This window comes from Erpetoichthys calabaricus, chromosome 4 (assembly GCF_900747795.2).
Source record: "Erpetoichthys calabaricus chromosome 4, fErpCal1.3, whole genome shotgun sequence".
NCBI classification, from domain to species: domain Eukaryota; kingdom Metazoa; phylum Chordata; class Cladistia; order Polypteriformes; family Polypteridae; genus Erpetoichthys; species Erpetoichthys calabaricus.
The window spans coordinates 2,902,803-2,923,167 of NC_041397.2; the positions used below are offsets into that span (position 1 = coordinate 2,902,803).

At 40.7% G+C, this 20,365-nt stretch overlaps 1 protein-coding gene across 1 annotated transcript; it reads right to left on the reverse strand.

Annotated features, from left to right (window-relative positions):
• Positions 1 to 2,500: 2,500 nt before the first annotated feature.
• LOC127527458 (gastrula zinc finger protein XlCGF57.1-like) lies at positions 2,501 to 19,586 on the reverse strand. The gene is made up of 2 exons (XM_051926355.1): positions 19,132 to 19,586; positions 2,501 to 3,781 (listed from the first exon to the last, which is right to left on the reverse strand). Exons 1-2 carry the CDS (start codon positions 19,553 to 19,555, stop codon positions 3,018 to 3,020), a joined length of 1,188 nt encoding a protein of 395 aa, XP_051782315.1. The 5' UTR covers positions 19,556 to 19,586; the 3' UTR covers positions 2,501 to 3,017.
• Positions 19,587 to 20,365: the final 779 nt, after the last annotated feature.

Sequence of the window (20,365 nt, forward strand, 5' to 3'; positions counted from 1 at the left end):
ATCATTTGTAATGCTTCTAAATTATGTGTTTGCATGAGGACAACTGAATAAAAATCTCTCAGTTCAAATTTGTAATTGAAAGTCACTAAGTATTTATTGCAATTTCTCATATTTCTTCAAGCAAATTAATATTTTTCTTTAAAGCAGAAATAACTCAGAGATTACTTAATAATACAAAACAGTTTTAATAATCAGTTACCTATGTATATTAAATTATTTTGGTTTCTTTATTGAACAGTTTTGTGTAACAGAAACAAATGAACAAACAGTACAACACTAATTAGTGAATGGCTCAAAGTAGGATTAATTCATTCATTAATACTTCTGAGCGACACAACAATGCAAATTAGTTGGAACTTTGATTGGTTGTGTCAATAATTCTGTCTTTAAAATGATATGAAGATGAAAAATGAAACATTATTGCGTTTTTGCCTATTTATTTAGCCAGTTGCTTAAGCAGACTTCAGTTTATTTCCACCAGTTGTTTAAGTGATGATATCCAAGATCCAAACACAAATGTTCACAAGTGACCAGTGCTGGGAAACGTTACTTAAATTAAATTCCTTCCATTGCTCATTTCTTACAAAATCCTAATCTCCTCCCGTTCAGCGCGTTTCTTTTCCTCACTTGTCTCGATGAGGAGTCGGAGTAAAGCTGTATGCACACTACATGTGTTGCTGCCATGATGTGATTTAAGTGATTGGTTACTTAACTGCATTTCTCACTTTGCTATCTGCTCTTTGCTTGGAGCTCATGATGGACAACACGTTACCTCTCTAAGGACAGTATCTGACATCCCAGTCTGAAAGGTAAGATGGAATCCTCGTCTCTCAGCAGCCTCGGCCGAGCACTTCAAGCTTAGTGCACTGAGCCCGTTGTCTGAAAGGCCGTAGCGGTGCCCACAGATGGGTGGTCTGCAGTGTGTCAGTTGGGGTTTGGCTGAATGACGTGGAGATATCAGCTCAGATGTTCTCTTCTACATTGATGCCCAGTGCACTAGAGATGAGGTGAGGCTAATCCGCACACACTGCCTTGGCTTCTGACTCGACAGACCATGTAAAAGAGGGGTTTCACGGACCTCAGGAAAATGTGCTAATTCATAGGGTTTGGCCAACAGAAAGCCGAGTGCAGGAGTCACAGACAGATGACTGGAGATGACAGACAGGTGACTGTAATTTATTCAGTGCAACAAATAATATACAACAATAAAGTAAGCACACTGTAGGTAAACCAAGACAGCGGAATGCAGAGTCTCTCAGGAACAGGAAACCCCTTCTAGTCAAAAAGCGTGACTTTACTAAACTATATGACAATAATAATAATATTTACTGACACTGACTTACAACGTTTGAGACACAATTGCTGGCATTTCTTTTGTCTTTTCACTATTAGCACAGACAGCTGAAGTGACCTCCTCACGGTGACACCCTCAGTGCCTATCAGTCATAACATATCAAATCCTTTTGAAATTCATTCTAAAACACGTCGTTGACAGGCGACCATTGCTAGTACCTTATAAAAGCTCTCTGAAAGAACATTTTTCTGGGTGGAAAAAGAAATTCCATCTTTAGTTTAACATAACAACACTTCAGTTATTAACAATTTAACACCAAAATAAAATGCAGGTATTTCAGAACATTTATATTTTTTGGGGTGGTACGCCATGAGAAAGGGCTGATAGCCCCCAGTGTAGATCTTCTCTAACTAAGCCCACTTCTGCAGGTGGCACCCAGTCTGAATTCTGTTCTGGCCCAGAAGATTCTGATTTGTGAGACTCGTCGTCCACATCCAGTACTGCAAAATGGCAAAACGTGTAGCAAAGTGTATTCTGTCTTTTTAATATTTTGTATCTTTTAGTTGTGAATTTTCCCGAAAGCAATTGTTTGTGTAAACGTCGAGTCATATTTTGGAGTATGGATGCTAATTAATGTTACTGTCCACAGACTGCATGCACCCCCAGACGCGTGGTGGGTGCTGTAGGGGTAAGTCGTATTGTCAGCTCTCCTCAAGCCCCAATTTCTAATTTTATTCTATTTATTTAACATGTATATTATTTGGTAATTCTCAAGTGTTAAATAAGTTATGTGCCCCCCCCCACTAAGTTCTCATATACTGTTTTTCTATGTTTTATTATTAAAAGCAAACAAACAAACCAAAATAAAATTTTAAAAAAGCATTTCTTCTTTTAGTGTGCTGCCACAGTGTTAAAACATAATTCAGTATGGTGCACAGCATGAGCATGTGTATATTGTGGATTTAAATTTGTATTTTACATTTTATTTTATTGATTTTGTATTAATACTTTGTGTTTATAATTATTAATAATTGATTTGATTTTATTATTTAATAAGCATTGGTGAGAAGCTGTTTGTATGACACTCTTGTTTTTTTTGTTTTTGTCAAAGTATGTTATTTTATTTTTTGTTATATTAAAATAGCAAAATATATAATATTATAAAACTGAACTATGATTTATTATGTGAGGTTACAGTATGTATATTGTAAAGAGTTCTGTTCTGATGAAATGTGTATAATATATTGTAAATAGTTCAGTATGTAATACGTATGTTATGAAAGCAGAGCTGGGCGCACGGTGGAGGCTGTAGGGCTTTGGTGAGAAGCTCTCTGTATGACGCCCTGTTCTTTATTTTGATTCTGGAAAAGGAAAAAGGAAATAAACATCTGATTCTCCTCTGTGTTGACTTGTTTCTGACACAACACGGAGCAGGATGGATTCCAGTGGGTCACATGTGCTTACTGTCTAGGCAGGAGTGAACCTCACTCTTTAGTCAGGACAGTTCAGTTGTGCGTCTCTCCGGTGTGAACTCTGGTGCGTCTCTGAAGAGAACTCCTCAGACAGATTTGTTTGCCACATTCCAAACAGCAAAATGGCTTCTCGACGAGATTAATTTCTCAACAATAGTTTAGTTTGCTGACTTTTCAGGACAGGACTGAACCTCACTCTTGAGTCCTGAAGGGTGCTTGTTTTTCTGGACTGATTATTGAACTGCTACTGTTTATATTCTGGTGTGAACTTTAGTGTGTTTCTGAAGACTGCCTTTATGTGAAAACAGTTTACCACATTCATTACAGAAATACGGCTTCTCTCCGGTGTGAACTCTTGTGTGTAAAAGAAGACTGCCTTTATGTGAAAACAGTTTACCACATTCATTACAGCAATATGGCTTCTCTCCGGTGTGAACTCTAGTGTGGCTACGAAGACTGCTTTTATGTGAAAACAGTTTACCACATTCATTACAGCAATATGGCTTCTCTCCGGTGTGAACTCTTGTGTGGCTCTGAAGAGTGCACATCTCTGAAAACTTTTTACCACATTCATTACAGCAATATGGCTTCTCTCCGGTGTGAACTCTAGTGTGGCTACGAAGACTGCTTTTATGTGAAAACAGTTTACCACATTCATTACAGCAATATGGCTTCTCTCCGGTGTGAACTCTTGTGTGGCTCTGAAGAGTGCACATCTCTGAAAACTTTTTACCACATTCATTACAGCAATATGGCTTCTCTCCGGTGTGAACTCTAGTGTGGCTACGAAGATGGCCTTTTTGTGAAAACAGTTTACCACATTCATTACAGCAATATGGCTTCTCTCTGGTGTGAACTCTAGTGTGTATCTGAAGACTGCTCATCTTTGAAAACTGTTTACCACATTCATTACAGCAATATGTCTTCCCTCCGGTGTGAACTCTCGTGTGTTTCTGAAGAGCGCTCCTGTTAGAGAATTCTCTGCCACATTCCACACTGCGGTGATCTTTCTTTCCTGTGTAAAATTTAAAACAAAAAGGAAAAAAAAATTTGCTGCCTTATTATCAACATTAACTCACATTAAATACATGACGGCTGAAATTAGGAACAACATTTGATCAGCATAAGCAATTATAAAACTTTTGTTGTCCTTGTAAAACACACTTAATTTGTTCACTTTACATTCTCTATTACAACGTCTCACCAGGGCCACATGTGTAAAACTTCTTTATGCTCAGCAACATATGTGAAAGCTGTTTCTTATGCAAAGTTAGGATTTATAAAACTAGAACTTGGCATTTAAATTGGCTCAAAGTTCCCTCAAGTTTTGAGCATTTGTAAGTCGCCTGCAGACTTTATTTGTGTTGGCATTTTATCAACTCCAGGTGGAAAAATGAAGAACTGAACAGAAAATCTCATTTCATTACACATTTCACATTCTGACGTTTGACAGGCTACACAAGAAGTGAGTTTTGATGTATCACAATGACATTTTGGCTCATGATGATGACTGATTTCTAAGCTGATTTAGACTCCTTACTGTCATCCTCTGAACTGTGTGCTGAACTGCAGCCTTCATTACAGAGACCATCACACAGAAATCACACAATCCCAGTTCTCTTACAGGTCTTAGCTGTGTGTTATTCAGTGATGGCAACTTTTCGGTGTGAACTGCCTGACTGGTGAGGAATCTCTCAGTCACCCTGAGCCACGTAATGCCATCTGTATGAGATGGTCTACTTAAGATGCTTCAGAGATACACGTGATATCGTTATCATCAGGGTATGCAAGTCGTGATCAAAATGAAATCTGCAGCAACGTCTTCTGTCATCAGCAGTGGTGGTCTTACTTGGCCTACAAGCCCCTTTATGATTTCTGAGCTCACCAGTACGTTCTTTCTTGTTATTGATATTCTAGACAGTTGAATTGGGTAATCTGAAGGTTTTCCGATGTCTCTAATGATTTCATTATTATTTTCCGGCATCATAATGGCTTCTTTGACTTTCATTGGCACAGAATGGATGAATAGTAACTTTCTCAAATTAAATAAAGAAAAAACCGAAATCTTAGTGATTGGCAATAATGGATACAATGAGGCTATTAGAAATAAACTGGATATATTAGGATTAAAAGTCAAATCGGAGGTAAAAAGCTTAGGGGTAACCGTTGATTGTAATCTGAATTTTAAATCGCATATTAATAAAATCACTAGGACAGCATTTTTTCACCTAAGGAACATAGCAAAAGTTAGACCTCTTATATCATCGAAAGATGCAGAGAAATTAGTTCATGCGTTTGTCTTTAGTCGGCTAGATTACTGTAATGCACTCCTCTCAGGACTACCCAAAAAAGACATCAATCGTTTGCAGTTAGTGCAGAATGCAGCTGCTAGAATCCTTACCAGGAAAAGAAAATCCGAACACATTTCTCCAGTTTTGATGTCACTACACTGGTTACCTGTGTCATTCAGAATTGACTTTAAAATTCTGCTTATGGTTTATAAAGCTTTAAATAATCTCGCCCCGTCTTATATATCGGAATGTCTGACACCTTATATTCCAAATCGCAACCTCAGATCCTCAACTGAGTGTCTCCTTAGAATTCCAAGATCAAAACTTAAAAGAAGTGGTGAGGCGGCCTTTTGCTGTTATGCACCTAAAATCTGGAATAGCCTGCCAGTAGGAATTCGCCAGGCTAATACAGTGGAGCACTTTAAAAAACTACTGAAAAACACATTACTTTAACATGGCCTTCTCATAACTTCACTGTAATTTAATCCTGACACTCTGTATATCCAATTCATTATAATAACTATTCATTCAAAATTTGTACTAACCCCTACTCTCTCTTCTGTTTCCTTTTCCGGTGTCCTATTGGTGGTGGCTTGTGCCACCACCATCTACCCAAAGCACCATGATGTTCCAACAATGATGGATGGATTAAAAGCCAGAAGTCTGTATAACCATCAGCATAAAGTGACTCCGTGAGAACCCTAACTACAAAGAGGACTATTTCATTTATGTTAGGTAGAATGCCCAAAGGGGACTGGGCGGTCTCGTGGCCTGGAACCCCTACAGATTTTATTTTTTTCTCCAGCCTTCTGGAGTTTTTTTTTGTTTTTTTCTGTCCACCCTGGCCATCGGACCTTACTCCTTTTATGTTAACTAAGGTTGTCTTATTTTAATTTCTTATTTGTCTTTTATTCTTCTTTTCTTCATTATGTAAAGCACTTTGAGCTACTTTTTGTATGAAAATGTGCTATATAAATAAATGTTGTTGTTGTTGTTGTTGTAGCTCTTGCCCTCATGTTGAACAATGGCAACTGTAGAGACCAAAGGTAGTCTGCAGGTAGGAGTAAGCTGAGGTGTCTTAGGCCTGCAAGACTAAAGCAATGAAACACACCTGAGGAATCACAAACACCTCTGGCACAAATTGTTCCAAACATTACGGTGCCCTGAAATGGGAGGACGATTCAGAAAATGTGCTGTCATTTCTACAAGGTGTGACTGAAATGTTTGCAAATCCCCTTAAATGAAAATCAGTAATGTGTACTTTAATTACATCTGAATTATTTAATTTGTAATTTTAAACAGTGGATTAAAGGAGTAAATGCAAGAAGAATGTTTCTTTGTCTCAGCCATTACGGAGAGTACTATATAAAACAGAACGCCATGCCAAGCATGAAAAGTGCACCTTCAATAATCAGAATGTGTCCTCACAAATATGCACAATTAAACTAAAACCACTTGACACAAAAACAAACAACAAAATGTCTTCTTTCATTCACCAACACAAAACAGCACAATGGATGAGTGACGCCTCAGTGCACAGGCCTACAGAAGCTGCTGTGACCTCGGAGAAAAATGAGAAGATGAGAAAACCGAGGAAGAGTGCGGCTGTTGGTGTTTCAGCTCTAAAGGAGAGTGGCAGGTGACAACAGGACTGGTCACCTTTGTGACATGCTGGTGACATTTATACTCGCCGTTATAATGTTTATAAGTATCTACAATCAGGACTTATTTATGTTGAGTAAGCTAAAATTTGCCAGGTTTTCCTGTCTATTTGCTCTAAAGTGTGTGTTCATGTAGTTACAGTAATTATTATCTCTGTTATGGCTACAAACATCAAGCAGTCCAAGCCTGCACTCAATGAAGAGCACTATAAACAACAAATACAACTGAATTAAACAGTAGTGTTACACACATTAATTGGCTTTGAATTAAAATTGCCCAGTTTTTGCTGTTTATTGTGAAATCGGCTTGCAGTTGGTTGACTGGTCTTCCGATTTCATGACATGGAATATGTTAAGCTGAGGGCACACGTACAACTGGCAAAGTGCACAAAGTGGAAAGTGGTGAAGAAAATAACTGCTGTGTGGAAAGATCTTAAAGTATCTGAAATGTGACAGGAATGTTATCTATAAAGTTTAAAATGAAAAACTTAGTTAGGTGGGGTGTATTTAAAGCAAAGACATTTGCCACAACTAATCTGATGAGAAACGGTTTAGGTACAACACTCGGCTGAGCACATCGACGTTCAACAATGCAGCAAAAGCAAGAAAACCACTAAGGAAACAAATGTGTCTTAGCTGTCAATAATGGCACTGTTTGAAAAGAACCAGACATATGATCAGGACAGGACAAAACAAATCAGAGTAGCCCTCAAAAATAATTGCAATTTATCATTTTAGATACACCACCATTTTCTACAGTAGAAAGTTAACGGTTCTGTCATTTAATTCTTCACTTGGATGATCCTTTTCAGACGTAGTATTACCAAGATGAACACTTTCATGACATCTCATACACAGTGACATGCAAATGTGTGGGGACCCCCTGATGAAAATAACTGTTACCGTGAATAGTTCAGTCAATATCAGATGAATTGATCTCCAAAAGCCATTAAGTTAAACATAAAACATTCTTTTCTACATTTTAAATAAGATTTGTGTCTTATTTTTGATTTGCAGATTGAAAAAAGGAGTACCCCAGAATTGTTTGTGTACTACAAGAGATCGGAGGTCTCAGATATCTTTTTGCCAAGATGTCAGACCCTAATTAGCTCCTTAGGACTTTGGCTTGTTTACAATCATCATTAGGAATGGCCAGGTGATGCAAAATTCAAAACTGTATAAATTCTCAGACTCCTCAAACCTTGTCCCAGCAATCAGCAGCCATGGGCTCCTCTAAGCAGCTGTCTAACACTCTGAGGAATAAAATAATTTATAGTCACAAAGCAGGAAAAGACTATAGAAGATGGCAAAGAGTTTTCAAGTAGCCACCTCCTCAGTTGGTAACGTTATTAAGAGATGGCAGTTAACAGCAATGGTGGAAATCATGTTGAGGTCTGGAAGACCAAGACAACTTTCCAAGACAAGTGTTCATCGCATTGCTAGAATGGCAAATCTAAACCCCTGTGTCTTAAAGCTTCCTGGTGGTCTTTTGTAGTCCGACTCTGGAGTGGTGATGCTCTGTTCTACTGTATAGCAAATCCACCACAAATATGACCTCCAAGACAGAGCCATCAAAAGAAAAATGTCCTGTTTCCTCACCACAAAATTCAAATGTTGCAGATGAACATCTAAACAAGCCTGATGTATTTTGGTACCAAACCATGTCAACTGATGACATCAAAAAAGGAGTTTTTGACCAAATATGCAAAGGTGTGTTTGGAGGAAAAAGGGCACAGAATTCCATGACAAGAAAACGTCTCTGACTGTTAAGGATTGGAGAAGATCAATCTCGTTTCAGGCTTGTGTTGAAGCCAGGAGCACCAGGAACTGTTCACTGGTAAAGGGAAGAATAGATTCAATTACTTATTAGAAATTTCTGAAGCAAACATCACACCATCTATAAAAGCTAAAAAGAGTATGGCTTCTACAAAAGGATAATGATCAGAACTGCACCCCAGAATTCACAATGGCCCAAGCTTCATGTATTGTCATGGCTCTCTCAGTTCCTTGATCTGAACATTAACGACAATCTGTGGTGTGACAGACTGCCTGGGCCCATTCCCAGCAGGGATGCCTTCAGCACAGAAAGACAGGGGCAGAGGGCTTATTCTGGATACTGTCTTCCCCAGAATGATAGAGGGTAGCCCCCTTGGCTTGCAACGGTTTGGAGCATGGAAGCTCAACCTTGCTGGGGCCCATTGCCACCGCCAGGAGGTGCCTGGATGATTACTGGGCCCTGCTTAGCAGCATTTCTGCCACATCAGGAGGTGCTGCAGGAAGAAGGTCATTGGATGCCTGGGGCCTCATGTGTAAATGCTGTGTGCGCACAAAAATGTTGCATACTCCTGTTACCACGCTCACATCATGGTGTATAAAAACTAAACTTGGTGTAAAGCCACGAACATTTTCACACCAGCTACATCCTTGGCATACGCAAGTTCCCCGCTTGATTTTGCAAACTAGTGGCACCCAGCATCAAAGCAGTGCTTTTGTTCCAGTTTGGTTTCCCTTTCTTTTTTAGATTCACATCCCTGATGCAGCTTCATCAAATACACTGAAATGAACCACATATTGTTAATTCATTTAAGGTATCTGATTGTAATTAACCTGTAACACTTTAATGGTTCACGGAATGGCCAAACTATTCCAAATACCATAGTAGCTTTAGCGTTGTTATTCTCAAGTATTCATCCCACTGTATCTGAGTGTGGAATCACAGCTGTACAGCAGCTGATCGGAAAGAGAATTATCGGGATACAGCATCAAGCACATGCTGCCTCAGCCATGCTGTCTATTTGAACTGCTCTCATACGGCAAACGCTTCAGAGCCTTTCCTGTACGGACATTGCAGTTTAAAACAGTTTCATCCAAAGAGCTCTAAACACACTCAATCAGTTCAAGTGCTCCTTGTAGAACTGTCTGTACTTATAAGTACAATCACCTCACTGTAAACTTGCAATACAGTTATAATATTGGACAACCTGAGCCACTTTATTAAGCACATATTTACATATGATGACAATATCATTATTAAGATGAAATGCAGCAAAATATGTGTATTATATTATATACAGTAATCCCTCACTTATCGCGGGAGATAGGTTCCAAGGCCGACCGCGATAACTGAATTTCCGCGAAGTAGGGACACTATATTTATTTAATTATTTAACGTGTATTTGGACATTTTTAAACCCTCCTTGTATTGTTTACAACCCACCATTTACTCTATTAAAAACAGGAACAACTGCTAAGCAATATGAAATCGGTAGATAAGTTTACACTTACTGTATAGCGAAGTACACGTAGCAGCTTGTAGGCGGTCATGACGTCGTCGACCTTGTTGCAAAGATTCCTAAAGCAGATTCCATCCAGACTACTGCCTTATCACGTCCACTTGCAACTCGTTTTGCACCCTGGTTAAAGGACACTGCGGCTGTAGATCTTATATGCTTTTCCTCCTTTTTAAATAAAGAGAATCGATGTCCTGCAGCGGTGTAGCTGTTCCCTTCCTTCAACATATCCAAAACTTTTACCTTTTCTGCAATCATTTGCATCTTCTGTTGGTGCTTGGACACGGCCCCTGAAGCATTAGCACGTTAATGATGAATGAGTGAGATGAGACTTCCTGGTTAATGCAACACTCGTCGCTGAGCCAATCAGCAGCACACAGGAACTTAACTGCGTGCTCTGATTGGGTAGCTTCTCAGCAATCCGCCAATAGCATCTCTTGTATGAAATCAACTGGGCAAACCAAGTGAGGAAGCAAGTAAACAGACCCATTGTCCGCAGAAACCCGTGAAGCAGCGAAAAATCCGCCTTATGTATTTAGATATGCTTACATATAAAATCCGCGAAGTCGTGAATCCGCGAAAAGTGAACCGCGAAGTAGCGAGGGATTACTGTAGCTATGAAGAGGATGAAGAATGGAAAAGCCATTGGTCCACATGACATACCTGTGGAAGCATGGAGGTGTTTAGGAGAGATGGCAGTGGAGTTTGTCACCAGATTGTTTAATGGAATCTTGGAAAGTGAGAGGATGCCTGAGGAGTGGAGAAGAAGTGTACTGGTGGGCCGATATTTAAGAATAAGGGGGATGTGCAGGACTGTAGTAACTACAGGGGGATAAAATTGATGAGCCACAGCATGAAGTTATGGGAAAGAGTAGTGGAAGCTCAGTTAAAAACTGAGGTGATGATTAGTAAGCAGCAGTGTGGGTTCATGCCAAGAAAGAGCACCAGAGATGTAATGTTTGCTCTGAGGATGTTGGTGGAGAAGTATAGAGAACCCCAGAAGGAGTTGCATTGCGTCTTTGTGGACCTGAAGAAAGCAAATGACAGGGTGCCTCGAGAGGGGCTGTGGTGTTGTATGAGGAAGCACATTTCCTTCATGCCCTTTTACCTTTTTTGTTATTTTAAAATGGTAAATGATGGAAATAAAAAACGTAATCTTGCTTAAAATATTAAAGAAGTTTGTCATCTTCCACTTTAAGCCTTTTGGAGATCAGGTCATCTTTTACTTACTTATCTGGTCACAGTAACAGAAATTTTGCCCAGGGTGCCTGAATGTTTGTATGCCACTGTGCAAGCTTTGCTGTTAGGGACTTCAATCTCTACATGTTGTGTGAATGGATCAAGACGAGCGAGAGGGCCATTCATGGATTGTTCTTTGTCTGCCACCTCCTCTTAGACTCACCCAGTCATGAGCACAAATCTCCACACATCATCACTGGGAGGACCACTGAGGCAGACCAGTCATGTCAACCTGAGGAGTGGTAAAACTGCACAGGCAACACAAAGTGCTTATCTCACTGCTCCACTGCTTATTAAGTAAATTAACAAAGGCAAAAGGATTAAATTAAAATTATATACAGCAACTTCTGAAAGAAAAAAATAAATGTCATACTGAACAAAAATGCTTTATTTTCTAATATTCTTCAAAGAGAATCTAACAGTTAGACAAACATTTCTAAATACATATATAACATTAAAATGTGTGGCACCCATGCCCGGGTGTAATGTCCAATGAACAAAGGCAACAAGATGCACAAAATAAGACGGATGTAAGGCCTAACATATCCAATGAGCGGAGAGTCCGAAATACACGATGTGATCAAAACACAAGGACTTAACATTTCACCTTCGTGCACAATTTACTAAATGAACATTTCACTGTGCTGGTATTTTAAAATAAGAGACTAGTAGAAATTATAAGAAACTGAAACTAATTTATTACATATTATTTTTTTTTCTACAAAACTATGACAAATGCTGACTTGCTCATCACAAATAAGCACAATTTAAATAACAATCAACATACTGGTCACCAATGTCACAATTACACTTTATAGTCCTGGTCAGCAGCACAAATCTCCAGACATCATACGAGGGTCACTGAAGCACAAAGACCACCTGCCACAGCAGGCCTCGGAGGGTGAGCTGCGCAGGCCACACATCAAGTGTTTATGTCACAACACCAGATACTCCATGACTGTGCACGTCAAAGTGGGCATCGCCATTTAATAGGATTTTTAGTGGCACACAAGACCTGTTAAGACAGTAGATTTAATAAGGATGCAGAAAGTCAGCTGTACCTCTCACCCTGTAATCCTGAATGAATGGCTGAACTGCAGCTCATACCAGTTATCAGCCCAGTACTTCATCTAAACACAAAGGTGTAAATCAGAGTTGAGGTGACAGCATTTCAGAGTCTCTTTCAAACAAAACAACACCCAAATTGACATTCATCTTAGGCTTGTACCCGAGAACTGAACCTGCCTGTTTGTGAGGGAATAAATAACGAGCCTATAAGCCGGCCCTGGATCTGCAACTAGAAGGGGCTGTAATCCAATCACCAGGGGCTACACCCTCCTTTAAATGTAGCTGCATTCACCTCTTCTGTCTCTTTTGGGGGTTAAAGGCTGAGGATATTTCCTCTCTGGGGAGCCAAAAAGCTGACAATGCTTTCTCTTTGTGGGCTGAAAGCTGACAATTTGCACCCTTTTGGGGTGAGAAGCCACCCACACTCTGCAGAGCAAACAGTTCACAAACTTTCTTTGACCTGGAAGCTCCTCTCCATAGAGCCCTGGACATGGACGCCCTGAACTGACTCTAAGAGCCACTCTTCTCAACCTCTGTTCTAGTCCCTGAGCAGTCTGGCAAGACTTAAAGAGCCATTAGTACAAGACGGTGTTATAATATGTTTTGTTATTAAGTTTTATGTCACTGTTCTCTGTGCCCACTGTTATGGACTCATTCACACAGGCAGACCAAGTATGGTAGACAGGGGCACAGCATCAGCATTTAGACTTGCCGAGCCAAGCACAGGACTAGAGCGCCAAAGACAACTGGAGAACTGAATAGTCAGCCTAAAGACAGACGAGGATATTTCTGTCCTCTGTCAGCACACCATCCTCTTGCCTTGTTGGCAGAATGAGAACTGTATGTAGGCATTGTGCTATTCCTGTATTTTTGAAGGTGAGGTTTGAGTCCTTTCCTGTCCTTGTTTGGATCCGGAGCCAAGAGCCTGCACATGGAGCAACCCGAATATAAGGATGGACCTACGGCCAACACTTTGAAGCTGCCGGGTGGAAGATTATGTCTTCCGTCCGGTGAAAATCCTTTCAGCGTGGCGACGAAAGATGGCAGACTGTGTAGGTCAAGACTCACACATTGCTTGACATGTCTGTCATAAGCTTCCCGTCTGTAATACCGCGTGAACCTGTCAGTAAAGAGCTAAATTATCCTTATACTTCTCGTGTAATCTTGTAACCGTCTTATTGCATGCTGGAGGAGGATAATACCTTTTTATTTATAATTATTTAAATTCAGGTTAACTAAAACGCCGCAATTGAAAAGAAGACATTTGCAGAGGGCTAATGCCTCTTAAGGAAACAGACGGGAGCTTCAGTTCCTCCCCTCTTGTGCCAGAGAGGAGCAGAGGGACTAGTAAAGTGCCTAACAGTGAGTTGATTAAAAGGCAGCATCACAGCGCACCATGAACAAAGGAACAAATAGCAAAGACAAAGAGTGAACTTGAAGAGAGAAAAGTCCTCTTCTTGAACGTGGAACACCAAAGCAACAACTCCACACAACATCAGAAATCATATATATATTGTCACACACGTGCGATTGGGAGACAGCTGAAGGACCTAAATGATAGAACCTTGTGAGACCAGGGGGCGGCGGGGTGTGCTGACTGTCTCTCTCAATCTCTTGCAGATCATTCATGGGAAATCTGGCAGGGTTCTGGGGCTAATGATGATGTCACATCCGGTTCCGATGACGTCATTTCCTTTACCGGCCTTTAAAGCCGCCATCTTACCTCCATCATATCAGTACTATTTTGGACTCAAACTGGTGAACATCTCTGTTCAATTTTCTTCAGTTTTGCAGGTGGGAAACAATATACGAGTGTCTGCCCCAAACCTTTATGATGTCTGTGACTCATTTTTGTGACATAGGTGTAGTCGGCAGGATTGATGATTCCCAGAAGAAACCGGGATGGGACCTAAAGTCTAACCAGGTAGGAGAGTAATGGGGCTAGGTTTATGGGTGGGGGGGTTCGGTCATTGGTCCAGAGTGACCCGGTGCAGGCTCCACTCCCAAAACATAAAACTGGGCCAATATTTAACCAAAGGGAGAATGTGGACGAGGCACATCGATGTGGGCTGGTTCCTGGGGGGTTAAACGAAAAGGGCTTATTATGTTCTCTCAGAGGAGAGAGCTGAGCCACCCATTGGGGTCACGATCCCAGGTAAATATGGGCTGTCCCCAGACCAGCAGGTAAAAAAATTTAAAACTTGGGAACTCGATCCAGAGAGGTTGACCCAGGAGCAAGCTTTTGCCCTTTGGGAAATGGTGCTACAGTGCCTACGGCCTTTTGAATTAACCACATTTCAAATAGTGGAGCAGGTTGCCTGCTTTATATTAAAAATGGGTCTTCCCAATAATTTTACCCTGCCGGTCTGGGGAGACTCTCACTCCATGGAAGAGCTAATAAAGCTCATTGAAACATTGAAGCCAGCCTCGCAATCTGAGAGAGCAGAACGGTGTTCTCGTGGACTCCAAATTAGGTCTCTTTCATACAATCTGGGGCCTGTTCCGAAGTCCCCGGGCTGGTGAGGGCGCCACTTACCCGGCAATGAGGAGGGATGCAGGTGGAGAGAGGGGGAACGGTCGTGCACTTACAAACCCCTAACTATGACTCATACACGAGTACTCATGGTAAATGGCTTCCGAGTCAGCATTCTTAGACTCCGGCAGCAACATTTCTATTGTTGATTGCCGATATGAACTACTGCGACAATTGAAAAAAATATAGACCAGTATTAGATGCATACACGGTGAAACCCATAATTATAAAACCACCCTATGTTTCATCAGTTATGGAGGATCACTAAAAAAGTCTCTATGGCGGTCATCCCCAAGCAACCGTTTCCGTTCATACTAGGACGGGACTGGTCTGACAATAAATGCGGTGTACTACTAACTTCTCCCATCAATAACATAGTGCCTAGCTATAAACGGGACTAACCCGACTCAAGCTGTCTCCATGCCGTGTAACCAGCGTTTGGAGAGAGATCCGGAAGTCCAAGAGGTGGATGGGGAGATGGGCAGGCAAGTGTGTCATCCACCAGTGCCGCGACAAGCCGGGAGGATTCTCTGGCTCTTGAGGTGAGGCCGGACCCTCTCTCCAAAATGTACTTTCAGTTTAGAGGGACATCAGTTTCTTTTAAAAGGGATCGGTGGAATGATGACTCCCTAAAGTTTGAGAAAATTGCAGTCGTGCTTGTCAATGGCCAACGCACACATCATGCAATGCCACAGGGTCCTTACTTTGTGATGGAAAATGACCTATTATATCGAGTAGTGGACCGGGGGGTGTGGAAGTTGTTGTTAATCCCGCAAACCTACCTACCAACCTACCACCTCCTAGAAGGCCATATGGGCGCCGAAAAGACTTTAGAGCGAATTAAGCTCCGAGTTTATTGGCCGGGAATTAATGAGGAGGTTTTCTGTTTCTGCATCTCTTGTCCGGAGTGCCAATTTACGGCAAATTCCTAGGAAGGACCGAGCTCCTCTCATTCCTATTCCCTTGATTGCGAATTGGGGTCAATATAGAGCCTTCTGCCCGAAGACTCAAATATACTCGATATCCAGAGGCTGTAGGCTAGTCAGCATCTCTAAAAAAGTCCTTATGGACAAAGGAATGCCTTTCACGTCAGAAGCGTTTAGGGAAATGGCCAAGTTACTTAAAATAAAGCATTTAAAGACCGCAGTGTATCAAACTCAAACCGATGGTCTAGTAGAGACATTTAATCAAACAAGCTTCTATGGGGTTCTCTCCTTTTGAATTGTTATATGGACGACAACCTCTGGGAATACTGGATATTTTAAAAGAAGGATGGGAAGGAGAGACTTTTCCCTCACCAATATATTAGACTATATTGCGCAGTTACGCGATAGATTTCGGAAAATTCGACTGATATTGAAAAGCCACTGTCACAAAGGTGAGTCACAGACATCATAAAGGTTTGGGGCAGCTACACGTATTTTGTTACCATCCATCCAATATCCAACCCGCTATATCCTAACTACAAGGTCATGGGGGTCTGCTGGAGCCAATCCCAGCCAACACAGGGTGCAAGGCAGGAACTAATCCCGAGCAGGACGCCAGCCCACCGCAGGGCACACACACACACCAAGCACTCACTAGGGACAATTTAGAATCACCAATATACCTAACTTGCATTTCTTTGGACTGTGGGAGGAAACCAGAGTACCCAGAGGAAATCCACGAAGACACGGGGAGAATATCCAAACTCCATGCAGGGAGGATCCGAGAAGCAAACCCGGTCCTCCTAACTGCGAGGCAGCAGCGCTACCCACTGCGCCAACGTGCCACCCCGTATTTTGTTTCCCGGCTGCAAAACTGAAGTAAATTGAACAGAGATGTTCACAGGTTTGAGTCCAAGATAGTACTGATATGATGGAGGTAAGATGGCAGCTTTAAAGGCCGGTAAGGGAAATGACGTCATTGGGCCCGGGACCAGAAGTGACGTTATTGGAGACCGGAAGTGACATCATCATTGGGGCCAGAACCCTACGGGATTTTCCATGAATTGTCTGCAAGAGACTGAGAGAGACCGTCAGCGCACCCCGCCATCCCCTGGTCTGGCATGGTATTATTGTCATTTATGCCCTTCAGTTGTCTCCCAATCGCACGTGTGTGACAATATATTTATAAAACAGTGGCCCAAACACCGTCCCTTGTAGGACACTATTCTTACGACCACCCAGTTCTAATTGGGTTCCTTGCACCATAACCCTCTGCCTCCTGTGTTTAGCCAATTCTGAGCCCATCTGCACACCACACCCTGAACTTTCACTTCACTTATCAGACACTTTCTGAAAGTCCAGATAAATAATATCATATGCTCCACTTTGATCATATCCTTTGGCTGGTCCCTCATAGATTTCCAGCATGTTAGTAAAACACAGCCTCCCTCATCTGAATCCATGCTGACTGTTTAGTAAAACTCCTGTTCTCGCCATGTGTCGCTCAATCTTTTCTTTAATAATTCCTTTCTTTCATTTTCCTGTGATGCACGTTAAGCTTACTGACCTGTTGAAACTTCAATTTTCCCAATCAACCTTTTTATATAATGGGATTACAGTTCATAGAAATTGTTCCAGTGTGCAGTGACTACCTAAACATTTTTATATATATATTTACTAACCTCCGTAAGCATTTGAGGATAAATAGCATCGCTCCTGGAGATTTGTTTCATTTTAACCAATTTATTCTAAGCAGCACTTCTCTCTCGACAATTTCCAAATCCCTCAGTACCTCCTTAGTAGTCCCTGTTACAACTGAGAGGTTATCCACTTTTTCAGACATGAAATCTTCAGAAACTGGAAAGTTTAGAGTATTTTATATTTCATTATCTGTGTATTGTAATTCCCCTTCATTGTTCATGAGGCACTGCACTTCCTCCTTGACTGTTCTTTTACTCCTAAAATAATGAAAGAATGTCTTTGGCTGCAATATTACTCTTTTACTGTCTTTTAGAGACCTCATAACTTTCCTAATGGTTACTCTCAAATGCACTACTGTCAGCTTTGGGGATATTCATCTTAAATGACTTATTCAGATGTTCTTTTTTATCCTTTATAGCTTCTTTCTACCTCCTTATTTAAGAGATTTTCTTAATTACTTTGAATCCATCCTGCATCATATGTAAAATGTTTAACTTCTTTCTGCTAAGAAATCACAGTTACTCTTGCCTGTTTATTGCTATCACACTGACTTGCCGGCTACTACAAAAGCTTTCTCCAGCGTCTGCCCCACAATCCTAAAGGCTGGAGTAAGACTGGAGTAACACCTGCTGTTGTGTGAATCACAAAAACAAAAAGAAAACCCAGTTGTGAAAAGAAAAAACATTAAAAACTATTAAAACTGCTTCACTGCTCCTTAATAACTACCAAAAAAAATAAAGTGTTTAGGAGCAAAAGTCAAATTTAATGCACACTCACACAGAAGGAGCACAGACTAGCACAGAACACACAGCCCTTTTCACTTTATGATATAAGAAGGATGTCAGCATGTCAGTCTAAGCTGTTTCTCCAATCCAGCGCTTCAATGTGTAATCCAAAGGTTTGACGTTTCATCCAGATACTTCTGAAAGGATGTCACAAGAACCTTAGAAGAACTGAAGAGATGTGTAAAGCTGGCAAATGCGATAAAAAGAACTTTGGAAGACCTGGGTGTCCGTCAATGCATAGAAAGCCATACTGTCTACAAAAATGGAGGAAACTCACTACTGGAAAGGGCAGCAAAGAAAGATCACAGCATGAAAGTAGAGGTGCATAGGAACCCAGACAGGCAGAGCCAAGGGCCTAAAGAAATCTCGGGGGACTTGAGAAAGTCTCTGTCCATGTGTCCATGTGGAGAATGTTGTTTACAGAAGGACAACACCAAAGAAATCAATGAAATCTAGTAAACCCATCACTGCGCATCTTAAAACTTGTAAAAGATCATCATGATGTTCCAGAACAGACAATATTCAGTTTAGGACAACTGTGGTTGTCTGCAATCAGAGCTTAGTTGAAAATCGGACCACATTGTTAAGAGGAATTAATATGGATACCGAGGAAATTCCAGATGGATCACTACCTTTGTCTTGCTCTTGGACATTTGTATAGCACTCTTTATCGAGGTCTCACTATAATGGAAGAAAAACAAATTGCTAAACCTTACATTACAATAGATGAAATCTCACACTACATTCAAACACACAATAAAATAGAGTATTTTCTCTCCATTTCTAAGTTTCTCATAAAAATCACAAGACCCAACCTTTTAAGCTCATAAACCCCAACTCCAAATCTTACACATTTTTATTTTACACTTACTTTTTCCAGACTTCTTTGTAGCTGGCCGCTTATTTTTCTGAGTCCTAACAGATGTAGTTTCCTCAGCCCTGTTTGGTTCAGACTCTAAGGATTCAGACTCCACATTGGTAGAAGGCTCTGGAGATGAACAGTGTCTGCTTTGAGAAGTGTCTAACCTGGTCACCACTCCATCTTGACACCCATCATGAAGGTTGTCTTCTTTTGCACTGTCCAGATTTGTATAGTTGTGCGTCTCAATACTGACAGACGTCTCTTCTGGTTCTACTTTAATGTTCATTGACTGCAGTTCGCTGTTCTCATCATTGATGCTCAGACTTTCCTGTTTAAGGTAGATGGACTCACACTCAAAATCCTCCTCCTTAATATTTACAGTTTTCTCCACGATATTTGCGTCCACATCACAGCTCTCCTGTTTCACATCCATTGAGATGTTCCAGTAAACAGCAGCTTTTTCTTTATCTCTGTAGAAAGAACAGGAATCAACTTCATTTAAACTTCATCACTTATGTCTAAAGACACGTGAATGTCATTTTAGAACCCGCTCTATGTTATGGTTTATGTAAAGTTAGTATGGCTAATATCTTTAATTAATGTGTGTGACATATTTTTCTCTTGTGCCGCCCTGAAGGGGGCGCATGTGAGCCCAACAGGCGCTCGTTGTTGCTGTTCTTCTACGCAGAGGCTCTGAGCGCCAACAAGTCAGCGATATCAGAAAGTCAAATGCACTGCAGCGGTCCGTTAATTTTTATTTTGAGCTTCGACTGACTGCCAAAATGGAAGATTAAGACTTTTAAAACTAAAAGAAAATAAGGAGGACTTTTACAAGAAAGTGACAGAGATTTTTGTGGAGAAGGTTAGGCGCATGGACTTCATTTACAAATAAAGGTAAGACCGTAAACGGTTTTCAATTTTATAAAAAAAAAACAAATGAGATCAGACTATGAAAAAAAAATCCAATATTTAAAACTAAATTTAAACCTTAAATAAAATATTCTTTTGTTTTTCTTGTTATCCTTTAAGTTGAATAGTCTGTAGTAAAATTGATTAAAGCATCAGAATTAAAAGCTTTAAAAAAACTAAATATTTCACTTATGGTCAAAATTAATTTTTTTTTTGTACATCTCTCTATACTTTCTTTTGTATTGAATGAGTATGAATTGTGGAACTCAAAAGGCAAATTTAGAACACATGGAGGGTGCGGAGCAAATGCACTCTCTCTGCTCTCTCGCCGCTC